The 21,462-nt window shown below is 37.7% G+C and overlaps 1 protein-coding gene across 8 annotated transcripts in view; it reads right to left on the bottom strand.

Annotated features, from left to right (window-relative positions):
- The window catches only part of LOC140151174 (uncharacterized), a 124,189-nt gene that overhangs the window by 77,632 nt on the left and 25,095 nt on the right, over positions 1-21,462 (bottom strand). For all 8 annotated transcript variants that reach the window (XM_072173429.1, XM_072173428.1, XM_072173423.1 and 5 more), the window contains exons 7-16: positions 21,056-21,201; positions 20,464-20,630; positions 18,363-18,499; positions 17,006-17,148; positions 15,359-15,478; positions 14,215-14,323; positions 8,673-8,963; positions 7,921-8,119; positions 6,625-6,854; positions 4,694-4,878 (exon numbers count right to left, since the gene is read on the bottom strand). In XM_072173429.1, coding sequence (XP_072029530.1) covers positions 4,694-4,878; positions 6,625-6,854; positions 7,921-8,119; positions 8,673-8,963; positions 14,215-14,323; positions 15,359-15,478; positions 17,006-17,148; positions 18,363-18,499; positions 20,464-20,630; positions 21,056-21,201 — 1,727 coding nt within the window. The remainder of the gene's footprint in view (positions 1-4,693; positions 4,879-6,624; positions 6,855-7,920; positions 8,120-8,672; positions 8,964-14,214; positions 14,324-15,358; positions 15,479-17,005; positions 17,149-18,362; positions 18,500-20,463; positions 20,631-21,055; positions 21,202-21,462) is intronic.

Genomic DNA, 21,462 nt, shown 5'->3' on the forward strand with positions numbered 1-21,462 from the left:
CCTTCCCGGCTAAGCAATTTTTGTATAATCCAAAAACTACTGAATCCAAAAATATTTTCTTGTTTTAAAGTTTGGAACATCATGAACATAGACAGATTACTTTTGCATCACGTGAGCGCGATTTTGTTCCTACCTGTTTTCAACTTCACTGAAAAATATAGCCATTTTTCTACATATGATTTTTATGCATCACAAATCAATCAAAAATAAATTTTGCTTTGTTTTGGTTTAAAGGTTTTAGGTTTTACACATTTAAAACGATGCATGAGAGGCCTATGTGGAATATTTTATAAGTGACTGTACTTTCCAATGAAAGTAATAAATGGTAGCATCAAACAAGTACTGTCTTTAAAAAACGACAATGCCACGGATGGAGATCATGTTTCAGAATTTTACGGTGATAAGTGCCGGATATGCTGGCAATTTGATTTGTGTGTAAATTAATTAACCGGATGGGAATATATTTACTTCAGAATTGTAACAATCCAAGCAAATGTCCGGAAAAACCAACAATCAATATTCAGTTGACCTCAAATAACCTTGACATTTTACCCCCTGAAAAATGATAACACCCACCAAGTTTCATTCCCGTCCGACAATGCAACATCAAATCACATATGACCTTCACATATGACCTTGACATGACTTCAAATTGTAGGCGCTCAATTGTGAATATTGCTAGTCTCGGTTCCAAACTGGATTGTGCTCATTCGTCATGAAGGAGAACAAGTCGGCTGGAATAAAGCCTATAAATCTGATCTAATCTAATCTAGGTCGATAGAGGGCATAGTGATTGAAAAATTAACAGTAAGTGCAGGCTACTGAGTGCCTAAATCAAACTGCCAGCTTTTGATTTTGACATAACAGAGACATTGCGATTTCCAAACGTAGACATCGGACGTACGTTGATCTATTCAAAAGCACTCTCCTTTATCGAAGCGAGGTCACGTATTTAGCTATTTTTGAAGATATTCCACGTGCGAAATCGTCGTAGATACATCGTTGAAAATGCACAAAATGTGTCCATTTCACAATATGTTAAAGACACTCAAAGATAATGAACATACGAAGAAAAGTCTATTTATTATTATGATTCTTTTTGTTTGTAACATAATAACAAAGGTACAGCGATATGTTAAAAATGGACTAAATTTAAACACAATATTCATACGCAGAGATTGCCCATTGAAAGGTGGGTGATACTTTGCGTACAAAAAATGACATTGCGATTTCCCATTTTGGATTCCAACGTAGAATAAAACGCAGATGCTACGTTGAAATATGCTGATTTTAACTCATGTCTAAGTCCATGCAACGCGCCCAATTTTCAGGACGAAAAAGTCTCATTTTGAAAGTAAAGTCATGATGTATGGATATAGTGATCTTTCTTCTACCAAAATATATATTTTTGGACAACTATAATATTTGTGGAGCACAAGAAAACAATTAAAGTTTAATCAGCATGTTAAGTCAAAATTTTTGTCAAAATCAAAAGCGGCCTGTTTGAATTAGGTAGAGACTGTTAATAATCACTATGCCCTCTATCGACCTAGATTAGATTAGATGTAGCCTTTATTCCAGCTGACTTGTTCTCCTTCGTGACGAATGAGCACAATCCAGTTTGGAACCGAGACTAGCAATATTTAACACCGTATCAACGTACGTACATGAAAACGTACGTTCCACGTGCTGCGTTTGGAACATCGCAATCTCTCTAATATGCTGCTTAAATTTAATTGTATTTTTGTGCTCCCCAAATATTATAGTTGCCCAAAAACATATATTTTGGTAGATTAAAGATCACTACATCCATATAAGATTTTACTTTATATGACTTTTTCGTCCTGAAAATTGGGCGCGTTGCATGAACTTCGACATGAGGTAAAATCCGCATATTTCAACGTTGGAATCCAAAATGGGAAATCGTATCACACACATTGCAATGGGCAATCTCTGCGTATGGACATCGCGTATAAATTTAGTCGATTTTCAACACATCGCTGTACCTTTATTATAATGATTTATTTATTATAAAGGTTCATAATAGTAATTAGACTTTCCTTCGTATGTTCATTATCATTGACTGTCTTTAACATACAGTGAAATGGACAAATTTTGTGCATTTTCAACGATGTATCTACGTTTATTTCGCATGTGGAAAATCTTCAAATCTGGCTAAATACGTGACCTCGCTTCGATACAGGAGAGTGGGTTTGAATAGATCAACGTACGTCCGACACCTACGTTTGGAAATCGCAATCTCTAATCTATGACCATTTCCGCGCTTACATCTACCAATCTACCATTTACTAATGTTTAATAAAGCCAAAACAAGTGTTTGTTTGCCCAGACATGGGGTAGAAAGGAGTGGGTCGATAGGTCTATTTCCTTTTTTGTCTTGGATCTGTACATGTGTTGCAGCAAGTGGGGTAAGGGAAAATATACGACATTCAGCCTTACATTTTGTACTTTTTTTGTCAAACTTTAATGTATTTCAACCTTACCATAAAGTTTAATCTCTTTGGCAACAAATCTTGATAAAGATTCAGTATAAATTCAGTATAAATCAATGCATGCTTGTTGCAAGCGTGACGGGCTGGGAGCCTGTAGTAAATAATCCCAGACCACTCGTCATGCTTGTTTCTATTGATCTTTCCGATAAATCCCATAAGCCTTTGCGAGTACACCTGAGAACCCGGCTGAAAACTCGTCATTTGACATCACGCCGACTTACAATGCGCAGAAACGATGTTCGATAAATAAATAAATAAATAAATATATTATATAGCGCCTTACCACAGATCACGGAGTGTTCAAAGCGCTGTAAACGATAAACGATGTGCGCATCGGTGCAGATCGGCGTGACGTCAAATGACAATAGGAAAACCTTTAAGCAGTCGAATCACATGAATGTTCTATCATAGGATATTTTGCTGAAATTTTGTTGGACCAAGGACCTAGGCCATGATAGTAAAAGTGTTTATCTCTCATGGTCATCACATGCATTCTAGCACTGTGGGTGATAATACCGCTAGTCAGTGAACCCCATGGCATTGAGTGCATGTATGCATTTGACTAGAGCTCAGGGCGAAGTACAGGCCCAGACAAATCAGGCAAGCTTGACAACTAACACAACTCAGCGTCATGCATATGCAAATAGAGCAAATTCCTATGCCAACCTGATAACATTAGCAGTATGCGCCCAATTGAATGATGTTATTAGACATAAATAATAAATAAAGCAAGTAAAAGATAAGAGACCCATATAGCACCCAAGTGGCTTCGTTTGTAAGTGCAAATTCCATATGAGTGCCACTCCGTGGCAAAAACCCGCTCACTTGATGCATGCCTAATCAGTATATCCAATCTAAACAGAAAAATGAATCAATTGAACTTTTCTGCCATTTTTTCTGATGTGGTTAAGGGGTCAAATCCAAGATGGCGGCATAGTTAATTAAAAACAAATAATAATGACCCGATCAAGCTGAGTAATACATCAAATTCTTCTTCTAATAATAAGGAACAAAAGAGTCCCATTATCTCTAGGATGATTGGTTAATGAGTTCGATTGAGGCGAAAATAGTCTCGAATTATTTAGCTTGACACCAAGAACTAAAAACATAGTCTTGCAATGCTATGAATCCAAATTTTATTGATAGAGGGTATAATATGGTCAAGATGCCATTATAGTGTGCTCTACTGGTTGACCTTAAACCTGCAGTTTTATTACCATTAGGCCAAAAAAGTGTTTGTTTGCCCAGACATGAGGTAGAAAGGAGTGGGTCGGTAGGTCGATTTCCTTTCTTTTTATTTGTTTTCCTTTTTTTTTATAGATCTGTACACATCTTAGATCTGTAATGGGGTGCGAAAGCACTGCGAGTAGTAGGCGGAGTGCACATTATGACAATGCAATCAATGCACTCCGCGTACTTTTTTAACCGCTTATCTGATTGGCTGCTTTGATATAGGAATGTATTTCAACTGTACCATATAAAGTTTCTTTGGCAACAAACAAAATCTTAGCTTAGTTCGCTATATTGATGTTGATTGATGGTAAAATATTGTTGGGGAGTGCTAAATGGGGAAATGAAAGCTGTGATTGCCAGGAATATTAACTTTCAAGTGTCATTTGGCATTTTATAGGAAAAAAACAACATTTGCTTTATTTTCATATCTTTGTTCAATTTGATGTTTTTTTTTTTGTTGGGGGGGTCGGTCGTGTCTGGGCAAACAAACACTTTTTTGACCTTATACATGTTATACACTTTAGATATGCCTAACTATAACCTTTTCCTTGTGTCAAGCTGAATAATTTGTGATAATTTTTGCTTCAATCCGAGAGTATTGAGAGAATATAACTTTATCGGGCCAAATAGATTTTTTTAAATTTAAATCGGCACCATGGTTAATTTGATTCAGTGGTCCAGGTAGATTGGATTTCAGTTCAAAAAACAAAATGAACATGAGTTTCTCACGAAATGACGTAAGGCCCTAGATTATAAGGGGAAATTACATCTTTGAAACCCTCTAACTTGTACAATCGTGGTCATAGATCTTCGGGTTTAACAATTGTACCATCTGTACTGTTGGAATCAAAACATCTTTACCATTTGACTCCCTGAAACATGCCGTTGTAATAATGATACGCTACATTCTTGTTTTATGAACAAATTTTTAATTATTATTTTCTTACCAGAAACACAGTCTTCTGATTCGTAATGCCATTTGTCCATTATGACATTTTTCATCCCGCATTGTGTTGAATACGCTGCAAATGACTGGCAACTCTGACCAGAAATATCTTCTGAGAATTCTACATTACATACATCTGAAAGACACAGCTTGTAATAGTGATCGAAGTTCACAGCGTCATGGCATCTATCATTCGAAATAATAATAATAGTAACAATAATAATGATGATAATAATAATAATGATAATGATAATAATAATAGCACTAATAATAATAATGATAATGATAATGATAATGATAATGATAATAATAATAATAATAATAATAATAATAATAATAATAATAATAATAATAATAATTATTATTATTATATATTATTATAACACTAATACCGGTAATAATAATAAGAGGCAAATATCAAACATGTATCTGCATTTGAATCGGGGGCTGATGCAGTGAATGGTAAAGATCTGTTCCAATCAGGTTAATTGTATGTGTGTGTGTATAATGATGTGTGTTCAATGGGTATCATGGGAGAACAGTTACTGACATTGAATGATTTACCCAGGTTAAATAAGATACAGACTTGACATTTAGCATTGAATATCTTTTCGCAAAATTCCGCGACTATTCTGGACGGAGTCTGTATAAACCGCACGGGCTAAATATTAAGGGTACTCGGCCATCAATTTCATTCAGGGGCGTGTTTGAAAACGGCACAGCGCATTAGTAAAAAGACAAAAAAATACTAAAATTTACACAAGGGTTCGAACCACTGCCAAGACACTGTGAATGATAAAGAGTGACAGGCGACGATGCCACTGTGCCTGTGGTTTAAGTCTGGCGATTTTCAAAAATATACATAACACGTTTCTAGTGCATTGAAAAGCAGATTTAGGTAATAAAACAGTCATTGTAAGACATATGACTCTACTTGCCTGTTTGTTCACCATTTAATACAAATTAATTTTGATGAATTGAACTGGTATGACTCTTAGGACTCGTAATAAACGACGATTAATTTTCTAAAAAAAAACAAAAAAACGCTGGGTCATTCACGACGTCACTGTAATTTATGTCATAACCTGGGGAGCGACAATGCACACATACGTGTATTGGCCTTCTTGCGCGATCGATACGGAATGATCCAGATAATAGCATTTGAATATACCGCCCTTATGCATGCATCTGATTGACATGTCTGGTACCATAATAGCTTACAGCCCCACCGTAAATAGCTCTCTTGATTTCCTCGCTGTGCCAATATATACGCGTAATGTGCGTAATTTTGAGACATATTTTGTTCAAAAATGATAGGAAGGGACTGTTTGCAGCCAAAATGTTGGCTGTCAGCAGATGCGCAATGGTACCGGGAAGTGTTGCACCCCGGGGTGCACCATCTCCCGACACAACCCAATAAATATTTAGCCCCTGCGGTTTATGCAGATTCCGCTTAGACCAGTCGTGAAATTTTGCGAAAAATATTTCATACTGAATGTCAAGTCTGTATAATAAAATAAAATTTAACTTTGTAACTCAATTACCGTCTTCTTGTATTCTTTCGTCTTTTTTATAGCATATCTATGCAGTAACAGCTGAAATTTAGGAGATAACGCTGACGAAACTTCGGCCAGGCACAAGTGACCTGGTGAAGGGGTCGTCGTAGATAGCTGGTCTGGGTATTTTTACAGGACAGGCAACTGTAGCCGACAATGGGGCGTTACCCTGATCGGAACCGACTGTAACGAGGTCTTTTATCATGGATTATCTGCACTGCCATTACCAGGTGTTCGTTTGTTTGTTGTTTTGTTTGTTTGTTGTTGTTTTTTGGTCCTGCGGAGAATTACATGACTGGTTGAATTTAGCCTGTAAATTTTAAAATTTACTCGTATCTGTTGTGCTTTGTGTTTATTCGATATTTAAGACACTTACTTGTGGAAAGGACCATCTGGTTTCTTCAACAGAGAACAGTGTTTTACAGCCAACTCCGATGCAGAAATCACTTTTGCGCACACTCCAGTTTCAAGAGGATTTTTACACAAATCCTCCGTGCCAAGAATTGGAGCTACATTGAACGCTTGAGCATTGTCTTTTACATTACTGAATTTTCCAAAGTCTCCAGTTCCACTGTCTTCATTAAAGTCACCGCATATTCCTTGTACCTGTGTTGTGTATGGATAATTTTATGATCATATAAAGAACAGTCATAGTCATGCTTGATGCCAGACACACCTTATGTCAATTTCTACACCACACTCATACTGTTCAATTTGATCCCAACGGATAACAAAGTAAGCACAAACATTTTCCAAATGACGTCACTATGACGCAGTGGCAATAGTCGTGGGCCACGGGTCTCGATTCCCCCGGCTGTTCCAAAATGTTATGCGCCCTTCGCTTGCTTCGATTGCCTCGCTTGCCGTAATAGGTAAACCACGCCTTTTTCACCAACTGGGTGTATACTTCCCCCCCGACTTCACGCACGCGAATGCAGTATGACGTCAATGCGCCCATCGAAAGCATGGACTGGTAGACACAAACATGGGTGATTCACCAGTTTTAAGTGTTTATTTTACCCGTTTGAGTGCATTAGGAAAATATTTGAACGGGGTACAAATTGATTAAATCAGTTAAATTAAGATCCAAATAAAATTTAAATAACGATATCAAGCTAATAATGTGCATACATTATCATAAGTTAATAATAAAATAAAAAGTCCAGAATAAAACAATGCTGACAAATGGGTTGTATAAAATATTTTTAAAATATTTATATTTATATTGTTATATATATTTTGTACATCATTGTGCTTCATTGATTCACATCGAAGACACACCAATATGCACATCGATCTGGATAGCACATTGCCAAGCCCCCTGCCAAGACCCCTCTCCTAAATGTTCAAATGCGAGCAAATATATCCATTTATTTTTCATTTATACAATCATGTGCCTATACCATTGGCTACATAAGTGAGACAAGGGGGGTACCTACCCCTATGAGAACTCTTCCCCTTGCTCTCTCGTGGGATGTTGGCCGCCCTAATATTTAAAATTGCCTTGCCCCAATCGCTCGTCCCCCTTTGACATCCCCTCCCCTCTGAAAAGGTCTTTCCTGCCCACGCCACTGACCTACATGCGTCATTGTTCAACACGTCATATATATGACGCTATTTCACGTCGTAAAGATTTGCTCTATACACGTTACAATAGGTTTGAACTATTTACCTTTCCTATCCAGTTACTATCCAGAGTAATATAAATTCTGAATTTTCCATCCCATTTAACTGTCACTCCGTTATGGGTTAAGATTTGAAAAGTGCTTCCACTGAGTCCACCAAAGTCAGTGGAAGATATTCCACCTTTAAATACATCACTGAAACTAATTGGCTCCCCTGCTTTCGTCATTTTACCATCGCTGTCCATTCTGTAAATTAATGCAAATCATTAGTGTCATATGGGACAATGCACTGTTTTGTAGCGATATACGCCGTAGAAGTGACGTCATAATCGGATTAACTACCATAGCAATAGATGAATACAATTTTTGAATAGACCGCCCTGCACTATAAGCAGAGTGCACTAATCACCTGTGTATGTCAGCAAACACAGATTGAATACAATACCGCTCTTTTCAAAGATACTTATCTTACAGGTGCGAGTGAACAGCCTTTCTTTGACATCTATGGTTCAATGCATCGGTACCACGTGAACGTTGTAGTGCAGGGCGGTATAGTCAAAATTGTATTCATCTATTGCTATGGTAGTTAATCCGATTAACTACGTCACTTCTACGGCGTATACACTGTACAGAGTGATTCAGGCGTGAATAGCATTTTGCTGGAAAATGAACGATATTTGCGACACACCTTTGTTATAAAGTTAAGTTTACTTTGTCACCTGTGTTATGCATAAAAAATATGCATCTGTTTCTATGCATAATTATGTGACCATGATGAAAGTATTAAACGACAACTTACGAGTATTTCTCGGCGTGTTGACCAAATTGAAATTTTAATACTCCCGCAGCTTTTGCCATAGGGGGATTTTCGAAGTCAATGGCTCTCAAATCAATCCATATCTTAAAGCAAGATAGGGGATCCGCTTCACAAGCAACCTTAGTTGCTCCCGCTAACAGATAGATGCCTCCCCCGACAAAGCAGTCCTCACTTCCATCAAAAGTTATCACAAAACCATGGAGTTTCCCCGTAATAGAGCACGTACCGGGACATTGATGATCGGTACATTCCCAGTAAGCACCTGTACATTTACTGATAACAAAAGAAGAAAGGTTACACCATTGTGAGTTAGACAGGACATCTTATGGGAGTACGGGTTAAGCAGGGCATACACGAGGCAATTTCAATTGCAAGGCCCATTACTTAGTGGGCGAGTTATGTGCTCACTGACCATGAAGCTGAGCAATTGATCAAAATGCACGAAGCAATGTGGGGCCTTGCAATTCCTTGAGCGTGGTTTTAGATTTGGGGATATACTCAAAACATAAGTAGTGGTTAATGATTTTCGTAATCATATCAAAATGGCTCATGTGTTGTCCTGAAAGCAAAAGATTGCCATCCTCTCCTGTATATCTATACAATTTTCCATAAAGAAAAGGCTAAGGAAAACTAAGATCAAAAGGGCTAAACACCACCACCAATAACACCATAGGCCTACACGTGCATTATAATGTAGCATGTGCACACATTATCATGTTGTGGATGGTGAATCAAGCTGGTACCTACATATTCCCAAATGAATGCAGTGACCAGCTGGTGTTCACTCCGCTGGAGGAGGTTAGATTGCATGCAACAACCTTGAAAGTAGAGCATGTCTCTACTTTTTTGCCTGTTGCTCGGGGGATTAATTTGCCTGATGCTCGGGGGATTAATTTCTTCAAATCCAAAATACACGGAGCAATCTTGTTGCAAGATGTGTGTAACAGGCCATTGCTTGGAAAATTGCCTCGTGTATGTCGGTCTTTAGTAAACAGCAGTAGTCTTCTCACTCGCTTCCGACCACTGCGGCCCGGGTTCAATTCCCGCTTTGCCACATGTTAGTTTTGTTGCAGATCCATGCCCGTCTTCGCAGGTTTTTTATCCGGGTGCTCCGGTTTTCCTCTTGCTTCTAAAAACCTCTTCCCATATCCCTATATTTAGCCTCTGAACACTATTCGCTGTGGAAGTGACGTTATAATCGGATTAACTAGCATAGCAATAGATAAATACATTTTTCAATAGCTCTCCTTGAACTACAAGCAGATTGAACTCATCACCTGTGTATCTCTGCAATAATTTGCTCCAAACAAAAGATTTGAACCGGTGTCCGTAATCATGGCACAGTGCAGTCCATTCAATCAAATGTTGACATCAACCTATTTGATCGTAGTGCATTGGTTATGTGTGTGAAACGAACTGTCGCGGTAGATTGCAATCATGCATTTTTTAATGGCAACATTTTCCAATATGTCAGCGCTCAAATCGGACACAATAGAACAATAGACCCTTCAGTGCGTTGGTTATAGCGATCCTTGACTTTTCACATAAAACATAGATGTATTGCCCAATAAGTAATGTTGCTGCTTTTAATAGAGTGTTCTTGTCTTTACTCCTGGTGCAAGCGTTATGTGATGTCATTATAGAGCCCATAGCTATTGCTGACCTTTATACTGTTCTTATTAAAGATCTTGCTTAGCTTGCTTCCTCCAGGGAAATGTTTTTTGATTAATTTGACGAACTTTCCTTATACATTAGATTTTACATTGTTACTGTATACATGGTATGGCGGGTTAAACCAAATGGTCTTTCTTTTTCTAGTTCTATGTTTGTTATTACTTCTTCTATTATTTGCTGTGTTAGTTTCTTGATTGTTCTCCTCGTACATTTTAAGCGCTCCATTGCAAATGTCCGCAGCATTGTTGAAGACATCCCTACCAGGGATCCTACTAGAAGAGATGCTGGGTATTCTCTACCTTATACATATACATATATTGGGGAGTTCTTTGACTTTCTGTATGGTTTATGAGTCCTGAGGTCCATTACATCAAGGAGGTTGACCGCTTTGAGATTAGTTTCCACAGTAGTTTTCAAAACATCATTTGAATGATTCTTTATCTCGTACGATCTCCCTCACTTCCAGAGCATTGTTTTAGCACTGCCAACCCGTCATCACGGTATATACCAACGCTATGAGCCCCGAGTTTGGTTTTGATCTCATGAAGGATAAATAGGCCTACTAGCTCTCAAATTTCTGCGAGGCACCCATCACTACTACATCCATGGTCAAATGCATTAGCGCTGCCTCTCTTGATCCATGGCTTGCCATTACCGTCATACATGACAGTTTGCCTTGCGTGCATAATTATGATATGCTCTAGCTCGGAGATAAATTGTTTTGCCCATTCCAAAGTTTTCCAGACTTGGTACTTGGTGGTTGTACTGAACAACACTCCTGGCTGGGGTCAGACGGTCAGGGTAGTGTCTGCGCTTGTAGTTTTGCTTATTGGTCTTGATTGGTTGCTTGATTTCTTGTGATACCGTGGTCCTGTAGTGCCGATTTAAAGGCTTCTGGTTTTAAGATGTTTGTGATGGGTTCTGGCAATGAGTTCCAGTCAGATATCGTCTTAGGTACGTATGAATATTTATAGCAGTCTTTGCGGGTTTGTATTTGGATGTTGGTGCCGTGACAGACGCTGGACAGGCTGCATGAGATTACCGATGGGCAGTTTGAGTAATCGCGCAGCTCTTCTTTGCACGGATTCCAACTGTTTGATGTTTTTGCTGGTATAGGGATCCCAAACTGAAGAGGCGTACTCTGTCAATGGACGAACAAGTGATCTATATGCGAGGAGTTTTGTGGTCTTAATACATACATGAATACAAGTTACGTTTGATAAAATCAAGAGTACGGTTAGCTTTAGCACATGTTTCCTGAATATGGTTATTCCAGCTATGGTTGTTAGTAATACAAAACACCTAGGTAAGAATGACTGCTGGTAGTCACCACTGAGGGTATAGGAAAATTCCTTGGGGGATCAAGCATGGGTGATACGCATGACAAAACATTTCTGTGAATACAATTTTATCGGCCACTTTTTTTCCAGAGACTAAAGATGTTCAAATCATTTGGAAGCATTTGGGCATCGTGTTCATCAGCGAACAAGCGCACAGATGAATTTATTTTGTCAGGGAGATCGTTGATGTAGGCCAGGAACAGCAGTGGTCCCAGCACCGTACCCTGAGGGACGCCAGAAAGAACATTTGACCAGGCCGATTTCTCGCCACTGACGACAACCCTCTGAGTACGATGCTTAAGAAAGCTACTGATCCGACAGCAAAGGCTTTGGAGAAATCCATTATTATCATGTCTACCTGGGACTTATTGTCAAGTGAATTACTAGGTCTTGTGTTGTGAGTATGAGTGGCGTTTCACAAGAGTGCCCTTGACGGAAGCCATGTTGTGTTTCTGTGAGGATTGTGTGTTTGTGCTTCATGATATTGAAATGTATTATGTGTTCAAGTATTTTACTGCAAATTGAGGTGAGTGAGACGGGACGGTAATTTGATGCCTGAGTTATGTTCCCGGTTATGTTGCCTTTTTTTTAATATGGGGGTGATGTTTGAGAATTCTAACAGGGACCTTGTCTGGCCCAGAGGCCTAATAAGGGTCCAGATCTTGGAGGAGCTTTAAAACACCTCTCTCTGAGATAATAATATCCGGCATGGATGGGATACCAGAATTAATTTCTGGTGGGACATTAGAATCCTCCTGGGTAAATATCGAGCAGAATTGCTCGTTTAGAATATCAGCTTTGATCTTGTTTTCCGACTCTAATTTGCCATTTTTCATGAGGGCTGGAATACTGATGCTATCCACCTTTAGGCTTTTAATAAAGGAATAGAATTCCTTGGGAGATTCTGCGCAAACATCTCTGACTTGCCTCCTGTATGCTTTCCTTGTTTCTTTACTAGTGTTTTTCCTCACTTCATTGAATTTTTCATAACTGGCATCAAAGTCTGCGATGAGTATTGTAGGCTCTATGTTTTCTTTTGTGGAGCCGTTTTATCTTTTGATTAATCCACGGACACGTTGCGCTTAGAAATTGTTTTTGATGGAACAATCAAATTCATAGATCTTTGGATAGCTTCTTGAAAATCATTATACATGTAATCAATATTAATACATTGTCAGATGTATTATCATGAATGAATTGATCAGAGAAGGTCTTCTGAATTTGACGGGTAGTACTCCACAATAACAAGGAAAGAAAGGTTATTTTTGTTGCTTAAATTATTAAACCAGTCAAGCACGGCTGTCGTATTGCGCCACTGGTTTACTGTGGATTTTACCTTACATTTCTGTCTAGCATGATTTTGCTTACTTTGCCTAGATCAGATTTGGTGTAGGTTAATTAACCTACATTTTGGGTTAGTTTCGAAGTTCACCTTATGGTCTTTGAGTGCGTCCTTGTGTTGCGTCTGCTCAATTCTGTCACTTATATCGAGCCTTTGTGCGATGCTATCAAACTCTCTGTTGATTTCATTAATCATGTTAATGGTGTTTTACTTTGCTACTTTGTACTTTTGTGTGATATTATCATCTGTTAAAATTTTACTGCAATTAGCATTGTCTATCTTATAAGTCTTGATTTGTCTGCCTGTACAAATAACTTGTCGGATGAGTTGATCTTTCCAAGGTCCTCGTTCAATTTAGACAGGGGGTCAGATGATTTTGGTCAGGCAAAAATGGGGTCCAATGATAGTTATTGAAAGGGGGAGTCAGATGGTTTTAAACCACAAAAACCCTGGAGCTTCCGGGGGATTTCCCCCCTTAAAATATAAATAGCGCCCTCAATTTACACACAAATATACAATTCTGCATGTTACTCTGAAATTTGCACATATTTGTTATACAGCTTGATATTTTTCAGCGATTTTTAAGCACCTTCTTCAGATGCCATGCAAGAAAATAGTCCATCCTTTCTTCAAGCACAGCCCTGTGGTATCTAACCTAATGATGTAAAATGAAAAACACTCATTATCTAGCCTCTTAATTAACTATGGTGTTCTATGGGGGATTTAATATCATAATTATTATGACTTAAATTTAAACTTCAAGCTCTGTTATTCTAAAAATTCAATGAATTTGGCTGAATCAAATTAGGTGTAAGTTGTGACACGTTTAGAAAACAAAAATATGCCAAAATATCAGGATTTTAAAACATCTCATTTTAAAAGATCGTACATTATGGCCTTGAACTGCGTTCCATCGCCCGTGTTACACGTCGACAAAAGAATGATGGAAGTTTACAATAAAATACAATATATTAGAAGATCGAATTTTAAACGGCTTTCGCCCACTAAATTAGGCAGTCACGTCCAATTTGCAGTCACAACACCAACAGTTTGGTATTGTGGTAGGTTTGCGGATAGGACTCACTAATGGCAGAATGAAATCGCTTGACTTGTTAGATTTGTCTTTAGGCCATGAACTTATTATATCAATCACCTCTCGTATACTTACCAGGTGTTGCATCCTTTCCTAATAATCTCATCGGGTTCATACACCTTTCCGCCATAACTGCAGGAACAGCTGCTCTTCTCGACACATTGTAGACCATTCCAAAACCTCCCTATTTTATATTTAATACAATATGAATGAATAATAATCATAAATAACTGCAGCTTTATTCTCAACAGAAGTAGTGATATAACAGGATATATTACAATGGGTTTACATCATTTTGTAATGTATTACCCTGCACCATAAGCAGGATACACTCATCACCAGTGTATGTGTGCACTGAGAGTTTGACAACGATACGGCTCTTTTCAAAGACACTTAACTTACAGGTGCGGGTGATCAGCATGATGTGAAAATTCTATAGAATAACGATTCAGGTATATGTATCACTGTACGGCGTAACTTCTAGTGCAGGGCAATAGATTCAAAAATAGAGCAAACCAATTGTTATGGTAATTATTCCTGTTACATCACTACTTCTACGGCGAATTACCTGTTACAATTATATTTACAAATAGACGAACAAAATATAAAACCAAGCAATGAAATTAACTAAATATTATTTCTTGATTATAGTGAAGTGCAATGTAGTATGAATGATGAAAATAAAAAAACTCGGCCCGGCATCAGACACCTTAAAATATAATTAATTATTGATGTGTATCGTTTCGTTGCGTTTGAGTATTTGTCTCACAGTTATACATTTTGTTTATATTTCCATTATTAGTTTTGAGGGGTGTCACCAGTTCAATAGCCTCATTCATCCACATTCCCGGCTTTATTAAAATAGACATTTTAGCATCAGAAGAGCTCATTATTTGTCATTATTCTGAACGACAAAGACAGAAATATGTTCCATTTGATGTTCTGAACGAAGAAGCGATCCCCATAGCTCATGGTCGTCACCATTAATCTATGAGCCGTTGTGAAACACATTTAATCTTCTAAAAAGCTAGTGCAATAACTCAATAACATTTAGGAATCAGATGAATTTGGTAAATGCCTCAACTGCTTTTAAAAATGATGTTTCATTTCATGCTCATAGACGCTTTTTTTGAAATAAAAATTAATGAACAGAGAATTATTATGTTAATTTACAGGTGTAAATGTGTGTCTGATAGTAAATTGTATACCACAATCTTACCTAGTGGACACTGACATCCATCAACACACACAGCTGAACACTCCGCTACGAAATTATCACATTTTCTGGGACAGATGTTGCCACATTCAGACCATTCCATCCCTCCGCCGCATGTCTGATCTGTTAAAAAAAAAGTACATTTTGCAAAAATTAGTTCTGCAAAATTGCATACATGTTCATTGAATGTAATTAATGGGTTATTCCCAGTTGAAATTCATACAATGCTATGAGGTAACCCCATTTGAAATTTACACTCCCTACGGGAAATATTAAGGTCAGCGGCGTACCTAGGGGCTGTGGCGTCCAGCGGAAAGGATATACATTGGTGCCCCACTCTTGAAACAAATTGCAAAAATACCACTAATTTGATTATAATCAAATTGAAATTCGGTCTTAAATTGATCTTTCAAATTATTATTTGTGCTGAAATTTTAACCATCACCGCTTGGAGGGGGAGCACACCACCTTACGCCATACATAAATTCGCCAAGCCCATTTCCTAAAAAAAGGAAACTTGCCAGAAGAGGGCCGGGATCCCATGCCGCACCCTGCCACTATATGGCTATCATATTAAGATAGTACCCGTGTACCAACGCGCTAAACGACTCGGCCATCGATTCTTAAAGCCATAGTATAAAATTTCCATAAGAAATATAATTGAATACATGAATACAAAAGCCACCCAAGTCCATGGGAAGTGATTTTGAGAGAAAAACCTGTGTATCATTTTAATTCCTTCAGTTAGATTTACCTGGTCAATATGGTAAGTTTTACGTGCAAATGAGTGGATTAACCTGTATTAGGTATGACGATTAGCATTTCAGGGACTCCGTTGGGTTCATTTTAAATTTTGGACTTGGGTGGTTTTTTTAATCATATACTCGTACAAAGACAACAATGTTAGAATAAGATTACCACTAGTAAGATAATACAAAATAAAGCACACAGGAGCTCACAGGTATGTATAATGTTGATAAGCATTCTGCCATGTAATATAAACCACACACTTTCCTTTATTAAACCCATTTTTTTTTTTTTTTCACTCTCTAGCAATGAATGTGTTACAAGTGGACTTTTATACATACTGGATTTCAATCAATGTGTTACAAGACTCAAATCATGGAATTGCGTGATTCTTTCATACATGATTTTTTTCACATGCTCAATAGACACAGAGGATGAATTTGAGTTGTTCTTTCATACATATGACAGGCCTATGTATAGCAACAATTTCCCATGCTTAACTCAATTGGGCCTAAGTATGGACTTGGGTGACTTTTGTATTCATATATTCAATTGTCTGTTTCATCCCAAATTAAAAGAGGACATATCTGACAAGTGCAATTAAAGATGGCGTCCAAAATGGCCGCCAAATAGGACATTTCTATTACAACACATTAGGCCCTATAGCAACATGCAAATGATATCATGATGAAAAGTATCAACGCAATTAATGTTTCTAATCAACAGAAATAAATATATGGCCATTTTGTTTCATTCGCATTTTTTAAATTCAAAATGGCGTGCAAAATGGCCGCCAGAATATATTTAGGCCTATTTAAACTGTGCAAATTTAGTTGATTGAAGATTCCTTGTGCTGGTAGTAAAATAAACCATTATAATAACCATTATATTAAATGGCCTTACCGCATAATCTTTCACTCCTCCAATTAATGTTGTATCCTTCGCGTGCACATGCGCGGGAATACTCTGTTAAAGCTCTGCATGTGCAAACTGATGTGTCATTATGTGGGCAATTATTAACATCATTTACGCACATTTTTAGAAACCTGCAAGAAAAACAGTGTCGATTAATTGAGTCTCATTTTAACAATTAGCCAGAAAAGCAAACTACTTAGTGTTTTGTTAAACATTATGTTCACAAGAAATTACAGACATTTAGGGTTTTTTGTGGGGGGGTGGTGGTGGTGGTGGTGGTGGTGGTGGTGGTGGTGGTGGTGGTGGTGGTGGTGATGGTGGCGGTGGTGCCCACTGCCAGTGGCTGTCAGCAAGTCAGCAGCAGTTTTTGACAGGGTCGCTTGCTATGTTGGGTACGGGCCACCTTGCTATCTTGGTCTTCGGGCCCCTAACATAATGCCAACCGATAAAACGAAACAAGATTATAAAGGTGTATTCGTGCATGCTGTACGCGTATATCCGTGCAGTGGGACATAAAGGCCCAGTGATCCAAAGGGAAATAATATTTAAAATAAATGTTCTCCCTTGGGCAAATTCAGACTAGACGGTACGTAGAGGAGGACAAACACAACCAATATGGGTAGTAAGTAGGTGAACTGTGCACATAAGCAGACACGATAAACAAAACAACAAATGTGGGCACAAAAACAGGCAAAGTTCGATGGCCAGAAATTACCAATTACAGAGCCCACAGAAGTGACAGGAAAACAGTGCAAACATAATACTGGCGAAACGACGGCGAAAACAGACGAAAAACAACCGAGGTTTTGACAATGTTCGAGCAGATAAACTGCTGCTCTTTATGGACAGACAATAAAATATATAATCAAACAACGAAAACTACGTGCTAAATTTTAAACACAAATTCAAGTCAAAAACTAAAGGCAAGTTTAAATAGATCTCAGCAGCAAATAAGACAACAAGATCAGAGCAAAATAAGCTGTCAAATTCACTATTTTTGGCCCTTACTTTATTTGCTAAGCATATGAAGAGCTACAATTACCATGCTTTTCCAGGAAAATGCACAATACACTGCAAAAACAGTGTTTAGAAAGTGATAGCAAGAATGTGTTTTGTTTTGTTTTTTGAAACGTTATGTTTAGAATATGGATGTCAGATGCTCAGAAATTTGACACATGATCTTTAGCTTCTAAACGTGTTTACAAAGTGATGGCAACATTGTGTTTAGAAAAGTGTTTAATCGCTAAACAATGTTTTTGCAGTGTAGGTTGGATATGCTGCACCATTATGTTCTGCATCACTATAATGGTAGCAGCGGTGGTGATGAAAAGATGAAATAACTTACTTTCTTTCATTCACTACATGTAAACAATTGCTAAATTCTCGATATATTATTTCCTGACAAATAGGTTGTTCATCTCCTGAAATCGAATCGAATATGTTTTCTGCTTCATGCTCCAAAGCCACGCATCTTTCTTCGCGCTGAAATTAAAAAAAAAAGAAGAATTAAGTAATAATTATACCTTCCGTCGGAAACCCAGACTTCTTCAAAAAGTAAAATAAAACAAACCACATAAAGTCTGCGAAATAATACAAAGAATTCAAACAAATATTTATATTTTGTATGTGTGCAATATTGCAGGGGGTTAACGGTCAATGTTTCCCCATATTTTGCGCCACGGAAAATGCCCCCTCTCCCTGCCCACGATATCGTCCGACTTCTTTTTAATGAGCTGTGGTGAGTTACGTCGTACTTTAATACTCTCCTATCAGCAAAGCCACATCGATCTTTATGGAGTGAAGTTAGATATGTTTATATATGTGATGCGATCAAGCAAAATCAGTCGGAACTCGGAAGTATTAAATTTTCCGTTTCTTAAAGTATATTAAAAACATGTGCAAAGCTGCATTTTGCAGAAAACCTCATCGAAATTTAACAACCATTCCCAAAGATATGAGCATTTAAAGAGTTTCCAAAACAACAGGAAACAAAAGCAAATATATTGCCTTCTCTTGGCTATCTCACAAATTCCCGAGTTCCGACTGATTTTGCTTGATCGCATCACATATTTGCCAACGATGGGCCATTGAAGTTTTGGTCAATGATATATAATATGATACTATTTGTACAACAAAATTATCCTTTTTATTTATGAGTGGATATTCATACGTAGTGGTAGATAAAATGAATTAAAGTTTTAACTTCAACACTACACTATTTTTCGCTCACCTGGAACGTTTTCACTAGTCCGACTAGCGTCTTCAGCAGATGGTGATGCTGTGATGATATCTTGTTCACAATCGGGATATTCCTCACTGATGACGTCATATGATTGACAGAATGACGGCATAGGATGTTACGATGTAGCTGAGCCTTTTGTGTTTGAGAAAAGGCTCAGCGAACACAAGTCTACTGCTGGCAGCTCCAAATCAGCGGTCAGGGAACATGCTGTAAGATCCAAAGGTCACCAGATTGATTGGGGAAACGTCAAGGTGCTCGAACGGGAACAAAAAGAGTATTCCCGGAGAGTTCTTGAAGCCATCCACATAAGGACTCAAAAACACAGACTAAATCGTGATCAAGGACTTGAAATAGATCCTATTTGGGATAACCTGCTGGTGCCCAGGGGGGCGGCGCTACATCGTAACATCCTATGACGTCATTCTGTCAATCATATGACTTCATCAGTGAGGAATATCCCGATTGTAGACAAGATATCATCACAGCATCACCATCTGCTGAAGACGCTAGTCGGACTAGTGAAATAGTTCCAGATGAGCGAAAAATAGTGTAGTGTTGAAGTTAAAACTTTAATTCAAAAATATCCTTTTTATTGGTTAAATTGCAAGTGGTCGTCGCTTACGACTTGATTGTGACGCAGTTTTACAGTAAAACCCTCTCTGAGACGTCGTGTGGAATCGTCGAATGACGTCATTGGACGTCTCGGTCTTGTGCGACATTGACGCTAACAAAACAATCAAAACAATGCAACCTTTCTCATTTTGAATTTTCTCATTTTTGCCAAAGGAACAAATTGAGACCAGTTGGATTAAAATTAGAGCATGTTTCCATTGTAAACGACTGTGGGTCCCAAAAATTTGACCTTTGACCTTTTTGCCAAGATTTAAACAAGATTTGACCGCATAAGCGGCCATTTTGGATTCATGCAAATTAGGCACTTGGACTTTTGGGGACTTTTGATATTTTCTTTAATACAATTTTCTGACATGAATGTTGATTAAATGGTTTCTGTTGCAATTAGTGGTGGGTTAAGCCCTGATTTTCGATAATTTGATTGGCCTATTATTGAGTTTTCGGCCGGTTGACCCTTCGGACTGTTGACCTGTTACCCAAAATACTTTTTTTAAGGATATTCAAGTGATCCGGTGCATGAAACATCTCAATTGTAAAAAAAGACACCAAATTTGATTGAAAGCTCGCTTACCAAAGAATTTGCAAATATGTTTGGCGAAATTTGTACTCCATGAATACTAATATCGTTTTCAGCATCACCATCAAAGTTTCCACAAAGTCCACGCATCTTCTCTTTATAACATTCTGGTGCATGGATATATACGTTGTTGTTTTGTCCATCATAGTATATACTAAGACCTGGTATTAGAGAAAAAACATAACCTAATCATGAATAAAGCACAATTTGATAAGAATTATTTACTGAAACAACCAAATATCTCCCCATGCTACAGGGTGAGTCAAATAAGTGCAATAGGACAAACAATCGGTATTTTCGTAAGGACCAAATTGAACTTTCTCATTGTTGAATATTTTTATAAAAGCCAAATAGTACGTAAATATCGATTGTTTGGCTATTGTATATACCTCTTTTACTCACCCTGTACAATGTGTCACATGTGATTAAATATGATTATTACGGGGTACATTAGACAGGTGTTATTTCATCAAGGTAGAATATTGGGAAACAAAATTGCTGCGGATTCTGCCTGTGTACTAACAAATTAATATTTTCACCTTTGACTATTAAAACTACGAAGACTTTAACTAAAACAAGCACTTACCAGTCATCTTATTAGTCAATATTAGGTAGCCCCATTTGGGATCTACGTTAATATTATATTCCGAGGTATATGGTAACGATACCTCTTTTTTATTGACTTTGAGAATGCTATTTGGGTAGAAAGAGATTTCCTGTTGGTCCTTCTGCCTGCAATAAAATAAATGACGTCATCGGATTATAATATTACTGGTGTATTTGTTGGGTAGAACCTACATACAGCACTGGATGCGATTCGCCAAGTATTTCTAAAAGGCTGCTAGAATAAGAAATATTTTAATGCTGAGGAAGCCTGATTACCTATTAAACATAGCCGAGTGAGAGGGTTTTCAATAATTTTTTTTGTGTGTGTTAAAACTGAAGCATCATATGTATTAAAGATATTTGAATATTAACTGTACATCATATATG

This window comes from Amphiura filiformis, chromosome 4 (genome assembly GCF_039555335.1).
Source record: "Amphiura filiformis chromosome 4, Afil_fr2py, whole genome shotgun sequence".
NCBI lineage: Eukaryota > Metazoa > Echinodermata > Ophiuroidea > Amphilepidida > Amphiuridae > Amphiura > Amphiura filiformis.